The sequence below is a fragment of the Rhinopithecus bieti genome, unplaced genomic scaffold, assembly GCF_001698545.2.
Source record: "Rhinopithecus bieti isolate Rb0 unplaced genomic scaffold, ASM169854v2 scaffold_17829, whole genome shotgun sequence".
NCBI classification, from domain to species: Eukaryota; Metazoa; Chordata; class Mammalia; order Primates; family Cercopithecidae; genus Rhinopithecus; species Rhinopithecus bieti.
Genome location: NW_016809238.1, coordinates 222,300 through 239,559, shown reverse-complemented (window position 1 = coordinate 239,559; position 17,260 = coordinate 222,300). Strand labels below are relative to the sequence as shown.

The 17,260-nt window shown below is 36.7% G+C and overlaps 1 protein-coding gene across 13 annotated transcripts in view; it reads left to right on the top strand.

Annotated features, from left to right (window-relative positions):
• TMEM117 (transmembrane protein 117) overlaps positions 1-17,260 on the top strand; it is a 556,913-nt gene that overhangs the window by 527,925 nt on the left and 11,728 nt on the right. For all 13 annotated transcript variants that reach the window (XM_017888972.1, XM_017888960.1, XM_017888964.1 and 10 more), the window contains one exon: positions 15,330-15,459. In XM_017888972.1, coding sequence (XP_017744461.1) covers positions 15,330-15,459 — 130 coding nt within the window. The remainder of the gene's footprint in view (positions 1-15,329; positions 15,460-17,260) is intronic.

Here is a 17,260-nt window from a genome sequence, read left to right as displayed (position 1 = left end):
TACCCTAGAACTTAAAGTATATAAAAAATTAATTCATTTATTTATTTAAAAAAAAGTCACCTTTTCACAGACTCTTAAAGACAATTAATCTAAAGTTGGATAAATTAAAGCTACCCAGTGAGAAAAGTTCATTTGGTCTCTGTTTAAAACTAAAAACTCCATACTATAAAAAGATGAGCAATTTGTACAGTTACATCCTACTCCTGTAATACAGGGATGAGCTACATACTGTCAACAACCTGTGGTCACCAAGAAAATGGAAACTAGGGAATGATTGGTTAATTTACTCATTCCCTCAGTGCTTGAATGAGGAATTTATTCCCCAGTGGGTCCACAGGGAACTTCTTTCAAGACTCTATTGTTAATACAATGCTTCCATATTATCCTGTGAGTATTGTTTAACTTGTTTGCCTCTTCTACTAGAGGATGAGCTTTCTTGGAGGCAAGAATTTTGATTTATGTCTTTGGTATCCCAGGGCCTTGCACAGTTTCTGGCACATAGTAAGAACTTACTAAATATTGGTGAATAATCGAACAGCCAAATGGTTTTTACGTCCTACCACGCATCTGCTATTGTGCTAAGGACTGAGAGAGACATAAAAAAGTGTACCTTCAAGGAGTGTATAATTAATACATAAATGTGAAGTTAATGAACATCACACAGTAGTCGGTTGTGAAGCTGTATTAGAGGATTCTTTGGTGCTGGCACTGAGGAAAATAGTCAAGAAGAGTTACCTATACAAAAAAAAAAAAAATTGTGCCATTGTGATAGGTGAGTGATAGATAGGCATGGCCATACAGGTTAACCAAGAAGTACTAAGGTCTATTTCCATCATTGTTTGATTAGTGTTCAACTCCCTTTTTAGACTATGTTCCAAGAAGTCAGGGTGTGCATGAGTTTTCATTGACCATTGTATTTCTAAGATCTAGCAGAGTACTGGCATGAAGTAGGTAATTAAACACTTGCTTTGCTCAATAGTCTCTACTTTTTCAAAGGCTAGATCATTCTCATCCTCATCTCCCAGCTCAGGTGTCTCCTCTTTCAAGATGCCTTGCAGAGTGCCCCCTCTGTTATTTCTTTTCTCAATCCCTAGTTTATTTCCTTTGCAAAACATATCACCACTTATTTGGCTCTTTACTAGTTCTTTTACCTGTCACTCCCACCAGACCTGATGGTAAACCTCTGTCCCTCTGTTTTGGTCCTGGTTGCAGCCATAGCACACATCACAGCACCTGGTACCCTTTCCCTGGAGAGGCTCTTACCTAATAGAGGTCTTTTCTTAACCCTAACATAGCTTCTCCCAATCCTTATCCTGGTTTATTTTCTCCCTAGCACTAATATTTTCTGAAATTATTCTGTGTATGTAGTTATGCCATATTCAAATTGTAAACCCCATGAGGACAGAGCCTAGAGCCATTTCTACCTGATTCACTGCTATATCGCCAAGGCTTAGTAGGGGGACTGACACAAACAGTTCTTGAATGTGCAAGTATTTAGCAAATAAAAGGTGATGGCACAAATAAAAGACATAATGTTTTTAAAAAGCAAAGAAAAGAGATTAGTTGTTAACTAGGATGGCAAAACAAGTGTTAGCTTAGAATTGTGATAGTGAAGGCAAGATCTATTTTCAATGAAAAATAATGACTGGAAATCAAAGATAGAGTAAAGAGAAGAGACAAGGACTAAACCAGAAGAGCAATCTGAAGACTTTATCTCTACAAAACTGTGGGCAAACATCTGTACACAATTTGACAGCTTATTTTTCTTTTTTTCTTTTTTCTTTTTTAAAAATTATTGTTACTATTATTATTATTACTATTATTATTATTATTTGAGATGGCGTCTCCCTCTGTCACCCAAGCTGGAGTGCAGTGGTGCAATCTCAGCTCATTGCAACCTCCACTTCCCAGGTGAAGGATTCTCCATCCTCAGTCTCCCGAGTAGCTGGGACTACAGGTATGTGCCACCACACCCAGCTGTGGTTTAATGAAAGACACAAGCGAAACAATGGTTAGACCAAGACAGTAATCTAAGGTCATTTAGAGCCAGGACAAGCTGAATTACTTGCCATCTTGCAGAAACACTCATGGGACTGGACAGACCTAGGTTTGGCTTTTACTCTTCTATTTATAGCCATATTACAGTTGGTAAGGCAGGTGCGTTCTGTGAGCCACAGTGTCTCCAATTGCAAAATGAGAAAAATAAAACCTGCCCTGTAGTATCATTTTTAAAATAGAACAAAGAAATATACGTAAAAGGCTGCACCTAGTACAGAGCCTACTTCATGTGGGAGATCATTGAATAGTAGTCATGGTTAGAATAGTGCATCAATTACACTGCCCAACTAGAAAGGTGGCAAGCAAAACATTTAATCATATTAGTAAAGGAAGATGTATTTCCTTTCATTTAAGTAACTTTAAAGGACATCTATTTTAGATTGTTGCATGAGCAACCTATGATCATAATATATAATTGTCAGTAAGGGCATGATTAATCATAAACTACTGACTTGGAAAAGAAAAATCATTAATTATGATTATTATTCTTTCTCATTGTATATAATTGAGGCTTAGAAAGTAAAATTGAAAAAATCTTTCACTGATTCTGAGTTAATTAGCATACCTTGCAAGTATTTACATTAAAACACCCAAATGTTCTTCCTACATTTTGTTCTAAAAGAAGAGATTTGAAGAGCTCTCCATTTCAGACGAAGGCTAATTGAAAGACAGATAATACATGATTAGTTGAGGTATTTGTTCTGAATGTGTAGTTGTTAGAGTGAATTTTTCATTTGAAGATAAATATAGTATTAAAAGTCCAGGAATCTCTGAGTTGGGAATTAGGGGCAGAGAGCAGTCAGCAAATCATACATTTGTAAAATAATTTGGAACCTTTTACAGAAAACTGATCTCTGAATAGTCTGTCACCTAAACAATTTCATAATGATGCTGATTTGCCAACTTCTCCTCCAGCAAGAGGCAATAAATCAAGTGTACCTGGGTTTATATGGGGAAAAAAACATATTAATTGATTTATGCATATAACATTGCAGATACCCATAAAGCAAAGCCTTTGGCAACTGGCAAATGTAAAATTTCACATTTACCTATGGCTCACCAAGTACAATTCACTGCTTGAAGGCAAAATTTTATGTTTTATTTTTAGTTTTTATGATTGCTTCCATATAGTCTCTCTGTGCATTAAAAGTCCATTTTCAGAACCATAGGTTTACCAATTTTATGAGTAAAATTTTATGAGATATTATACTGAGGTAACATAAAATCATTTCTGATAATTTTTACCACCTTCAGAACTCTCCTGTTACTTTGTTTCCACATATGCCTAAGGATACCATTTGTAATACTTTTAAATATGACACATTTCATTAGAAATATGATATATTGCACAGAGATATTATATGAAGCCTCAACCTCATAATAACGTTACAGATATAGTTTTTAATGTTGGTTACATTGACAATTCTATTTAAAATCAAATATAAAGAAGGATATTTAATAAAATGATTAATGATTTTTATATTTACAGGCAATGTGTCATCTTCTGATCATAATTATGAGCAAAAAGAATTAATCCTTTAAGTGAAGGGCTTCTTGTAACACAGTAACTTAAACACTCCATTGATACACAGAGGAAGACTTAAGAGAAAATAGTTCATTAGGTTTCCATGCCAAAATTATTGTTACCCATGTAGAGTTTCTTGTGTTTTTGTACGCCTTAAGTCATACACATAATATAAAAGTTTTACCATTTAATGATATGCACAGCCGCAGTATGTTGGGAGTACAAATCTTACCATCACATAAGTTCCAAAGAAACATAAAAACTGTCTTTTTAGCAAGCTGTGAAGTTCGATAGCCATCACTAGTGGGCTCTAAATCATCTCAAAAGCCATTCTGTTTTTCCATGCAATGATATAGGAATCTGACATCAGAGTGCCTAAACATGATGAAAAATACCCTCAGGTGAGAAAAGCAAAGTGCAAAGAAGTTAGGGAGATAGTATTCATTACTAGAAATATGATAAGTTTAGAGTCAAATCTATGCATTGGCAGTAAAAATTCTAAGATGGCCATAAACCATCTAGAGTTAAATGCCTATCTCAGCCTGCATATTTTGTAGGCTTTGTCAATGACTTGCAGGATAAACATAGGACCACTTCCATTCCATCACTTTGTAATGTGTGTTAGACAGGATTCCCTCCCCAGGTGCTTCAGGTAGCAAAAAATTCTGAGAAAATATTATTTCAAGATGAGCTGCAACATACCACTGAAAGTCAACCTTTCTTTACAGATATAATTTAGCATCAAACAGGAAGACATATCGGCATGATAGTTGGACTTAAAGTGGGTAGATAATTACAACATTAGGCCTGATGGGGGAAAATGTCATGAAAAATCTTACTGTGGTAAACAAAAGAAGTCTTTTCAATCAGACTGTCCTGGGTACAAATCCTTTTGGTATCAATTGTGCAGCATTGGACAAGCTATTTAACTGCTCTCTGAGCCTCAGTTTACTCCCATGTAAGTTAAGAAAAATCCTACCTACCATATATATTTGCATGTGGTTTACCATAGATTAAATATATCAAATGCCTGGCACAGAGCAAATTAATGACAAATGTTTGTTTGCTTAGTCTGAATAGAATATGAAAATACAGTCAATCTCCTATATAGGATTTTCTTGAAGGGTCCTCAGTAATATGAAGGGAAACGTATTGGAATATAGTTTGAGGGTTACTGATTGAATTTCATCTGGTCTCTTTCAGTAATCTGTTGGACGATATGGGAGGATTCCTGTAACCTCCTTGACTGTCATTGTCTGTAACTATAAAAGGAAGAGTTTAGTTTGATCCTTTATTTATCAATGTTATTTTATATTCTTTGAGAATAGATGCTTTGCATCTAGTGAGCATTGACTAACTGTTGAATTAGTTCAATAATAGTGTGATCCCTCCTATGGGGAACTTGAGTATATCATTGGGAACTTCTGTGAGAAATGTGGACGTCACATTCACTCTATTCATGCTATGTGGAATCTATGAAACGGATTTGCTATAGCCACCTCAGGCTTTGAATGGATTGTGTTGGTATAAAGATAGGCAACTGCCAACAAGCATGTAAGGTTCTTTACTCTAGCATGTGTACTTGTTTTCCAAAAAGACCCTGAGAGTGATAGAATCTCTCTCCCATAGGTGTCCAACCAGGAAAGTAGTGTATTTTAGACTTTTCTTGGCCGTTGACCTCTGGACTAACAATAGTTTCAGAAAATTTTTCAATTCACTGAGGGAATAATTCTCCAACAACAAAATGTATTTTATTCTTTCCTTCCCTGTAACCTGCTCCAGTGTATCTCGTTTTCCTAGTCTTTCCTCTCTTACATGAGGGTGGATAATTTTTCTCTAGAGCTCAGAGGATGAACACTCTTGACCTAACACTCATTGAAGAAAAGCATGGAAAGCCTGCCAATTCAAACCCATTGCTCTAAAGGTCTTACTTTCTGTTACATATTATCACAGTGTGGTCCATAGGGGTCAGAGACAGAGGTTGTTTCAGAACCTGAAGTCTTTACTAAAAAAGATGAAAACAGAAAGAAACCACACTGGGTACAGAGCAGTGAGGATCCAGCCTGTTGTTTCTAAAAGCCTGCTACATTCAAGACACAGTGAACTTAACCCAGTTTTGTTTTGTTTTTTAGAAGAACAACCATCTTGACTTCACAAAGAGTTATGGTCAGAATATTTAACTACTGGTACAGCAGCAGTACTGACCAAAGAGAATAGATACTGCGCAATCAGAATGGACACCAGCTGTAAACAACCAGTGTATCCATATTGGTGCACACTGGCTTTTAACATTTGCCATTGCAAAAACTACTGAAAATATTAAAAGGGAATCTCACATGTCAGAGTCCTCTGTTCTACTAAAATTCAAGTTATTTTATGCTAACAAAATTATTTGAAACTAATCTAATCATAGTCTCTCTCCAGGTACTGCCTCTTTGCCCTACTCCGACTAACAGCAAAGCTCCTCATTAGAGTTCCGTATTTATTTCCTCTACTTCTCACCTCCCGTTTTCTCTTGAACCAACTCCAATCAGGCCTTTGTGCCCAATGTCAGCTTCCTCAGGAGCTCAAAGGTCTTATCAATATCAACAACCCCCATTTTGCCAAATCTGATGGTTAATATTCAGTCTTTTTACTACTTAACCCTTCAGGGGCATTTGACACAAGTCAATCATGCCTTCCCTTTTGAAACTTTTTTTTACCTGGCTTCTAGGACACCACTTGCTCTTGTTCTTCTAATATATGTCATTTCTTTTCAGTTTTCTTTACGGGATTCTCTTCCAGCTTATAAATGAGGGAGTGCCTCAGTCAGTCCCTGGCCTCTTCTCTTGGCTTTCTATGCTCCATTTCTAAATGATTTTATCCAATTCTCTGGCCTTAGATCAATAGACTGGTGAGTCCACCTCTATATCTCCAGCCTTGTGCTCTCCCCAAAGATTCTCAACTACCTACATAATATACCTCCACTTGGATGTCTAATAAGCCCTTCCACATTAGCATATTCTGAGCTCTCTGGATTTCTTACGCACTTCTCTATTTTCTGCAAGTGTATTGGTTCTCCAATGTCTCCCTTCTCAGCAAATGCTATTACCATTTCCCAGTTGCTCCAGCCTTTCAGAAATTCAGTTGGTGATCCCTTCAAAATACACCTTGATCTGATCACCTGGCCACCCTTATTTAAATTGCCATCATTTCACACCTAAACTGCTGCAACAGTCTCCTAACAGATTTTTACCCCTTCTGCAGTTGGTTTATAACTGTCCACATCACTCACGCTCCCATGACCATTGTTACCTTGCTGTTTCTTCAATACAATCGTCTCATTTTCTCTTCAGGGCCTTTGCACTTGCTCTTTCCTCTAGCTGATATAATCCTCCTCCAGAGCTTCTCAGGGCTTCTTCTTTCATATCAGTCAGTACTCCACACAAAGGTCATCCTCAGAGAAGTTTTCTTTTTAATAATTAAAATAGAAGCCACACCCAACTCACTATTCTCCATCCCCTTTCTCTGCTTTATTTGCTTCAGAGCACTTATCACTATTTGACATCACATTATCTTGCTATTTTCTGATTGGTCTGTCTCCCCAAATAGAATATATGCTCCATAAGACATTCCAGAAAAACGTATAATCATAGAACTAAAACCATTGTGAAGAACTCTGGAGGTCATTCACCTCTACCCACCATCTAATATTTAGATCAACTTTGTATGCTCTCCATTATTTGTAAAGTGAATATTTCTATATTGAATCACATTTCCTACTGATCTCCATCATCATTATTTTTTCATGGAGAAAAATGACCTAGATATTAAATTAAAATGTTACCAAGGACAATAATACCTACTCTTGACAATATGCAATTAATTTTCCTATATAGCCCATAGAAGAAATTATTCATTCAGACAATTGAATGTGACCATTCCTGGCAGCATGTGTGGAGCCAGAACAGATTCTGGAGCAGTGACATTTTGTACCAAATATGCAAATATAATAAAGCACCAAGTAAGTAGGAGCTATGTGCTATTGAACTGTAGCCAGAGCCTGAACAAGAACACAAATATGTTGTCTAATAACTTTGTTCCACTAGATTTCACTCATTCCTTATTGGAGGAGCACTCATTTGAGTAAGAAATATGCCAATTTATATAGTTAACTTTCCTTCTTCTTAGGAAGTGCTAACTAGATCAAGTTGTTTGATAACTGATGAAGGTGATCCAAGATGACTTATCATTGAATGCATTTCTTTAGACTTTGCACTAATTTTAGTTATCAGCAACTCTTCATAGCCAATTATTTGCACCCCCTCTCCCCTTTTATTGGTGTCTTTAAGATATTAAGCATTCTTTCCTGTGTACTAATTAACCATATTTGCCTAGTGAGGGGGTATTGATTTTCCATTATTCCTAGATGCCACGTGATACATTTCTATTAGTTATAAACACTTATAAGACTGACTTATATTTTGTCCTTCATCACATCAGTCTGCCAGGGCAGGACGTCTTTAAATGAGGCCCAGTGCATTTCATCAGACAGGTTTCTACCTTGGCACTTAAAGGAATGATGTTTTCAAGGTGTCTAGATGTAAGGAAGTTTGCTTTAAAAACCCGCTGCTATCTTGCCAGAGCCTCAAGGCAAGGCCTCTGAAAAGTAACAGACTATACTTACTTTTCAGGCCTCTTCTGGGCTTGACTTATTTCCTTTTTCTATAGGCACTAAACTGTTACTTATATTTAATTTATATATGTTGACTTCAGAATTTTCCAGAAAATTCATATTGGCCTTTGCAAGTAAGAAAATTATTGATGAATAAAACACATTAAACCACCCTATAAAATAGATCCTTAGGATAATTAAATTGTTTGAGCAACAACAATTTTGAGAGTTCATTGGTGTTTTAGAATATACAAAAGCACATAAAAAAGTAAAGTTTTAAACAACATTTCAAGTAAGGGGTTACAGTTTGACTTAGATCTGTTTTAGTGATGAATGAGGTCTGCCATCTTTACTACTTGTTGAAAAAAGCCTCCTTGAACCAGAAAGTCTAGATTTTCCTCCACAGATTTTAATTTCTTTAAATAGCATAAGTTCCTCCTGAGAGAAAACTCCAAAGGGTTACAGAATTAATTTGCCCTTGAAGGGAAAAACAACAGTAAATATTAAGAGAAAATGAGAATACAACATATGAGAAAAGGGGAGTTGTCAAGGACATCTAGGAAGTAACCTCCTGCAATGTCTCTATTGTTCATCCTTCACATTTACCGCAGGGCATCTCTTACATTCAGCCTTGCCTTATTGCTCCTCCTGCTGTCATTCACTGTTCGAAATGATCACCGGACCTTTAAAATCACATGTTGGTTTGTATTCTCTTTCCTTGTTCTCTCCCTTGGTTAGACATGTCTCATGAACTTCTTTGCATTTACATGATGATGAAAAGGGTGACTTGCATCACCCCAACAAACATTTTTAACCAACTCTCCAAACATTTACTGCCTCTTCTCATGATATTTACAATGACTTCCACTCTCTCTCTAATTATCCACTCCTTTCCTCTGTGATCAATGACAAATGGCTCAATCTTTGTTTCACTCTGTATAATTCCAGTACAACTAGTTTATAGGGAAAAAATAAGACAACCAATTTTTAATAATTAATATAAGATTGATGTATAATGTTTATTTACAAAAACAAGTATTTATTGTGTTGTTTCTGTTTACTTATATCCATCTTGTGTTTCCATTTATGTGAAACCACAAAGGGATTTTTTTTTTTTTTTTTTTTTTTGAGACAGAATCTTGCTGTGTCACCCAGGCTGGAGTGCAGTAGTGCAATCTCAGCTGACTGCAACCTCTGCCTTCCCGGGTTCAAGCGATTCTCCTACCTCAGCCTCCCAAGTAGCTGGGACTACAGGCATGAGCCACCATGCCTGGATAATTTTTATATTTTTAGTAGAGATGGAGTTCCATCATATTGGCCAGGGTGGTCTCGAACTCCTGAACTCAAGTGATTTGACTGCCTTGGCCTCCCAGAGTGCTGGGATTACAGGTGAGGATTGTTGTGTGTCTTCAACCTTCAGAGAGTTCCATTCGTCAATTCAACAAATATTTGAGTTCTCACTATATACTGAGCATTATTTCAGCCATAGAAAATACAGCAGTGAACAAAACAGAAAGAAATTCCTCTAAGCTCCCTGGAGCTTACATTAATAAACAAATAAATAAGCAAAATCTACTGTATGTCAAGGTTTCTATGGATTTATTTGGCCAAGTGATACTAGGGCAACTTTGCCAATTAGAAGAAGTACAGTGTTGCTGAAAGAAATCAGGCACTCGAGTTTCTTAATAAGAAACAAAAATATCACCCAAAGCCTGAGTACAATTCTCCAGGCCACCGCTGCTCACTGTCATCTGAAATTCGGTTGCTAGGACACTGCTAAGCATAGCAAAGCTAAGGACACTTCACAAGCTGGGGAAATTTTCGGTAGAATGATGTTATGATATTCATAGATCTAAATTCAGTTATGAAATATGGTGGGATAGAGATTAACGTGGAAATAAATAAATATATCTGTAAAGTTGATGTTTGATATCATTCAAGCTTAATAATCTAATGCCTATAAAGAGAAGATATACAAATTATTACATTGAAAACTGTTGGAATTTTATAGTAACGTTTAAGAATCTATTGTCAACTCTGTTCTAAATGGTTATCAGCTTTTCACTAAAATCTAATCTAATCTATCAATTTTCTCATAAACCAGGTGGCTAATTTTTAGCCTAGAAAATACAACTTTTATTCTGATACTATGGCTTTAGTTTTGCAGGGTGGAGTAATCATTACATTTTTATCCTCTAACGCTTCTCTAAATAGAAATGAGGTCTCTTCATTTGATTTGGGAAATTGAATGCCAGTCAGGGAATTCAAAACAGTGTTGGTTTCAAGCTTGAGTTCCCCTGAATAGTACCAAATTATTTTCCTTGACCCTGAGGCATGGGTCTCAATGAGAAAACATTGGGAAATTATGAATCCAAGATATCCTGAGATGATCTTGCCTATATATTTAACATCGAACTGAAATTCTGTGTCTAATGTGGCTCATGAATAATAGGGATCAGTAACTGATTTTCATTGCTATAGGCAAAAGTAAACCATCCATATATGTAAAAAATAAGATTGTATATATATCATGACACTGTCCTTTTACTTTTATATGGGAAATACCCCCATATGAATAAAAATTAACTGTTCATCATATATGAAGCAAGATGCAAAGTTGGAAGTCTGTTCACACTGTGTACATTACCTTGAACTGATGAGAACTGGAGTAGTGTAATACCATGTGCCTAAGTAATTCTCACATCACTGAACCACCGATCTGATAGACCTCTGCAGTTATTGTAAGATTTAATAGCAGAGAATAAGAAAGCTGTGAATTACTAAACACCGATAACACTTCTTAAAGAACAAAATAAATGAATATTTCATAGTATACAATCCCAGGATTAGCCTGTCTACCATGGGTTTTGTAGCTGAACACCTCTTGCCTCATCATTTCCTTAATTCAACATTTTTATCTTGTATTCAAAATATGTATTTTACATTTATGTAGAAGGAAAGAAAGCCATGACTCTCATAACACTTCTATACAATCGGTATATAAAACTGGCTATACATCCATAGTTATGATGCCAAGAGAATCTCAGTGTTTGCTGTGAATCACCCATTAGTCAAATCTCTCCACTCATCAGAGTCTGGTTAGAAGCCAACTATCCCTGGGGCAGTTGTTTCTTGAAGAAAGTGTTAAGTAGGTTTTCTTGTTTACATCAAGGTAGTATGAATCAAATGACATCCCTGTGACAAAAAAAAAAAAAAGAAGGAAAATAGTTTAAAGCCTGTCATGGAACTGGCTTTTGGTGATGACTGCCTTCAGTGATTCTCAGTTAGAACACATACAGCAGATAAAAATAATTCCAGTTCTGAATTAAAAGCAGGAAGTGATGTCACTTTCCATAGTTAAAGGCAGCATGGCCTAGCAGAAAGTATGTATTCTTTGGAGCCAGAAAAAACCTCAGCTCTGCTGCATGGCACCTATGTCACTTTGAACAAGTGACAGCTTCCCTGAGGCAGATGTTCACATCTGCAGGTGGATGTGTTAATTAGCTTGATTGTGGTTATCATTTTATAATGTATGCATATATCAAGACATCACATTGTGACCTTAAATATTTGTAATTTTTATTTGTCAATTACACTTCAATAAAAAATGGGTTAATAATAGCAAGCAGGATGGTTTTGTATGTAAATATATACATGAATATACAGCCTAGGATGATAATAGAATGTTGCAGGTGCTCCATAATTTATAACCCAAATGTCCACAGATTTCCTCTGCCATCAGTTACACATGTTGCTGGCTATGCCTCCCACCTGCATAGCAGCAATGTCTCCCTCACACTGTTAAAGTCTTTCACGCACAGTGTGACCCACATTGCACAAGAAACCAATAAGCTCCTATTCTTCTGTCTTCATGGAGCCAATGCTTACATGTCTCTGAGGGAGGTGCCCTTCTCAACAGCCCTGTTCCAGGCACCCTCTGGGAGGACTGTGCTGTGGCCCAAGTCCTGGTCAAAGGCCCCAAGGGGCCAGTGTTCTGCAATGGATAAGGTCAGAAAGGAGAACACAGCTTTCTTCCTTTTTCTCCTGGACCTTGAAACAGCCAATGTGTGGCCCTTCTGGAAACATACCTATCCACTTCCTTTGCTTCACTGTCAGGATAAACTTGACCTTGAAATTATGCCAGGAAATAAACCATTTTTGTTGGACATTCACCTGTCTTTCACCTCTATCTCCAGCAGTGTGCTAATGTTATCTCATCCTCCCAAGGAGCTTGTGAGGCTGACATATTAAACACCAATTTATACATGAAGAGACTGGAACCTAGACAGATTCAGAATACCATCCCTACTCTCTCTGCTTTCTACCTCCTTTAAATACCTGAGGTTTCATCAGCCTAGGATGTCCATTTCCTTATTTATTTATTTATTTATTTATTTTGAGACAGAGTCTCGCTCTGTCACCCAGGCTGAAGTACAGAGGCGCAATCTTGGTTCACTGCAACCTCTGCCTCCCGGGTTCAAGCAATTCTCCTGCCTCAGCCTCCCAAGTAGCTGGGATTATAGGCACGCACCACCACACCTGGCTAACTTTTGTATTTTTAGTAGAGATGGGGTTTCACCATGTTAGCCAGGATGGTCTCAAACTCCCTATCTCAGGTAATCTGCCCACCTGTCCCACCCAAAGTGCTGGGATTACAGGGGTGAGCCAACACGCCTGGCCAGGATGTCCATTTTCTATTAAATGAGCCCCACGTGTCCTGCAAAATGTTAGCAATGATCATTATTACTTTTCTGCTCCAAGTTAAATTAGGCCAGAGTTTACACTCACTCAAGAATGATGAGTCTGAAGAGATATGTAGAGTAGGAATTAAAATGTAAAAATCAGAGTAGTAGAGAGAGAGAATGGAGGTAAGGCTTTAGGAGATTAAGTAAAAGAGTTTGGAAAACAAAATTGTGATTATAAAAGTAAAATAGAAAGGATGAATATGAAAGACTTTATGAATGAGTCATTATCTATTTTTTTTATCTTCTTTTAAAAAATTCTTACATGGCACCAGCTGCTTCTCTCACACTTCACACCCTCAGGTCCAAACTACCTTCTCTGAGCCCTTTCTTTAAAAAAAGAAAAAAAAGTAATCTTCCAGATAAAACTAAGACTTGTTCTTCCCCTCTTTCCTTTACTCTCTATTTCCATAACTTATCTTTCTCTGTGAAAGTACAGGTGGGAAATAATCAAGGAACTGTGTGTGTGTGCGTGTGTGTGTTTGTGTGTGTGTGAAAGAGAGAGAGAGATTTTGATCATAGTCTACAAGAAATCTCTAGAGATTGCTTTCAAACTAAAACCAATTTCATACCCAATAGAAAACTTTAGTTTCATTGAAGGAAAAGCTAAATGGGAGCATTCAAAAGTGTCTTTCTAGAAAGAAGCCAGTTCTGAATACACTTGCCCAATTACTGCCAAGAAATCTTCTCTTCCTTAAACCCAGAAATAAAAAGAGAAGTACTGTATTGATAATGCTTTGTGTCATTTATCCAGGGCAATTAAAAGATATTCTGGTTATCAGTGATTTTCTTGGTCAAGCATAATTTTTCATGAGTTATACTTTAGCAAAATACTAAATTCAATGTCAATTATTATTATTTTTGCAAACGTCTTCCAAGCAACATAGAAAGAACAAAGGTGGCATTAGTGGGAGAAAAAAGGCAAATGCACATTAACCTAATATTTTAGATCAAAATGTGCCAAATTAATTCAGTTTTAGTGTGTTGGATTTTATGAACTTCCCAAATTACATGTCTATTTGCTGCTGATGTCTGAAAGACAAGTGGAGGTGAGACCAACAAGAGATTTACACATACACTGATAGAACGGGATAATGTTGCATCATTCCGTTTTTCTTCTTGTATATTTATTTCTTATTAGCAGCTTGAAATGATCCATAGATCAGGAAACTGGTAGACATTGCAGACTTTTCTGGTTACTGCCACTCACATATTATCTTTTCTTCAAGGCCCATTCGCTCTTAACCAGAATTCCCAACAGAGAGGAGAGTGGAATAGACATGGAAACCTCTAAAAAGTTTAGGCACTATATTACTAGCACATCCCTCTCAGCTGCATATATAAAAGTCTCAAATAGACTTAATTTCTTTATATCGATGTAATAGATTAAAATCTCAAATTAATATTTTGTTTCTGAATTTTTCATATTCATTCTTTAAAGAATATTAACTAAATATAGGACTGATTATTTGGTGATTATTTAGGTGTTACAAGTGAAAATGTGTATACTAGTGTCTATGGATCTATCTCAAATGTTTCTTCAAATTTTGTGTATTCTTTCTTCATATGCTAGTTATGAACTTTAATTTGGTGCCTCTATCTGAAAACCAAGAGGAGGTGAGACACCTAAAAATATTCTCATTTGCATCTGTTTCCCTTCCTTCAGAGAAGGAGGGTTGGCCCACCCAGTTTTGCCTTGACAACAAGGAAATAACTAATGACAATTTGGGAATTAAAATTCACTGTTGATCTCTCATGCTACCATGTCAGGTCTTCCATTGTTTGGCTTAAACTGATGCTGAATTGCAAGAGAGCAGGACAGGTGCCTGTCATTTTTACATTCTGGATGGTTGCCAGCAGACATGATCAGTAAAAGTCACTTGATGTGAATCAAAGAACTTGGTTAAGTGAATCAGATCTTCTTTACTTTGTCTTCTTACAGAAAACATGCTATGAGATTCATATTTTTTAAAAGTCATGAAACAAAAAATAACAAATTTATCCCATATATATTAAATACAGATCACTTCCTTCCTAAAAACATTTAAGTTCACTTCTCCAGAATGAAAGAGATAAACATGTGTAGATGCAAATCAATTCTGTATTGGTTTCTTATTACCACATTAAAAAGAAAATCTGAAGATATAAGTTACAACTTAATTTTGATTTTGAATGTGTACTGCTACCTAATGTACATAAAATAACCATCACAGAATGAAACTGATATATCCAACAGCTGGCTGCATTTAAATGATTTTAAAATAAGTGCTTATAAAAGTCAATTTTGATGTTTTGCTGCTTAGGAATGAAACAAATCACAAATATGTTTTTATTTGATTTTCTCTGACAGGACTGGGAATTCCCCCATTTCATGGGAGATGTTGATGTAAATCTCCCTGGTTTGCATACCCCTCACATGCAGTTCAAGATTCCTTTCTTCCAGAAGATCTTCAAGGAGGAATATCGTATTCACATAACAGGTGTGTTGTACCTTCGAACACAATTTGATTATCTTCGTACATTAGTCAGGGTAATGCGAGTTGCTATAAAAAGCAAGCCATAATATTTGAGAGACATAAATACAATTTTATTTCTCATTCACTTAACAGTGCAAGGCGGTTTTCAGATCAACAGGGGGCTCCGTACTATCATTCTGGCACCTAGGTTACTGGTGGCTTGGACAGTTTCAGTGTTAGCATCCAGCAGGCAGATGGAAATAAAGAGAATGGGGAAAGTGATTAAGAAGGCTTGTCTGTTCTTTAACCTCTTGGGCTTGGAAAAGAAATATGTCACCTTTCCTCATGTTCCATTGATGATATCTGGTACATAGCCCTAGTTAGAGTCAGGGAGAGCAAGGAAATATAGTCCTTAGTTGAGCAGCCACTTCTGGTGTCAGATCTAGTATTCTAGTGTAGGATTATCAAAGAGGGAAGAAAAATCTTTGGTGTGGAGAGCCATTTCTGCCATACTCCATATACCACTCTGCTTGGCCTTGTTCATTGGATGGGTTTATTTTTCACCACATAGAACTCAGTGTCTATTTTCAATGTTATATTCTTTATGCTTTTGTTCTTTATTTGTTGCTAAAATTAAAACAATGGTATCCTAGAGCCCCAATCAGAACATATGCTTTTAGGGAGTTAGGCCACTTCTCGTTTGATTTTTCTAAAACCTACTTCTGTGGCAAAGCTTAGGTTCGTCTTAAGTGATTCTCTTGTGGATCTTCAGATTATTTTATTTTCAGATATTTTCTGCTTTTGAAATGGCTAAAATATGATTTATTATAATATCCTTTCATGACATATCAGTCATTCTCATCTAAAAAGGGCTTCCCTGAGCTACGTTTTATATCTCTCTTTCTTTATGACAAGCAGCAGACAGCTGAATGATCACCGATAAAGGATGGCATTAGTTCAAAGCTGTTCAAATGCAGGTAATGAATGTGTGTCTGTTTTAAGGACAATGGCCTAGGATCCCACACCTGCTATAATAAAATCTGCTGAAGAAATCTGTGCTTACACTACTGTCTGTGCTGGCGAATAAAAATAGTCTAAGCCCAGAAAACTTTAACATCTGAGTACTGCAAAAAACCTTTGCTTCCCAGCTAGGAGGCTGTTTTTTGCTTTGAGCATGAGGAGACCTTCCTAAATTGGAGAATGAGCTCATGAATAGGGAAGATGCAGCAGGTTTCTTTTCCTATTCAAAATGAATGAGGCCCATCTATTAAATTCACTGGGTAAATCAATCAATTTGAGTTCAGGTCACATAGTGTGGTTTCAGAGTCCCCACTTAATCTCTGCCGCATGCTACCCTCTTGGACTTCTAAAACAGCTATCACACACATGGCATCATCATATCCCTTTGGGTGGGCTTTTGCGTAGACCATCTGTTATTGCTACCAGCTCTTGTCCCAGGCCATCATTACACTAATATTGTCTGTGACTATCAGAATGCCTTGTCAAAAATATCCTCCTTAAGTACAGAACTTCAGGTTTAAAAGGAAAAAAAAAAAAAAAAAAGGAGAACCTATTGGTAAGAAAAAAATTGAGCTGCTAAAAATATTTAGTTTTGGGTTATTTTGTGTAACTTTATCATTTACATTATCATTTATAGACGGTACAGATTTCAGATTTGTGGTGTCCAGAGTTTACACGATGTGGAATACTCTGTTTAAGAAGATGAATATAGGCCGGGCGCGGTGGCTCAAGCCTGTAATCCCAGCACTTTGGGAGGCCGAGACGGGCGGATCACGAGGTCAGGAGATCGAGACCATCCTGGCTA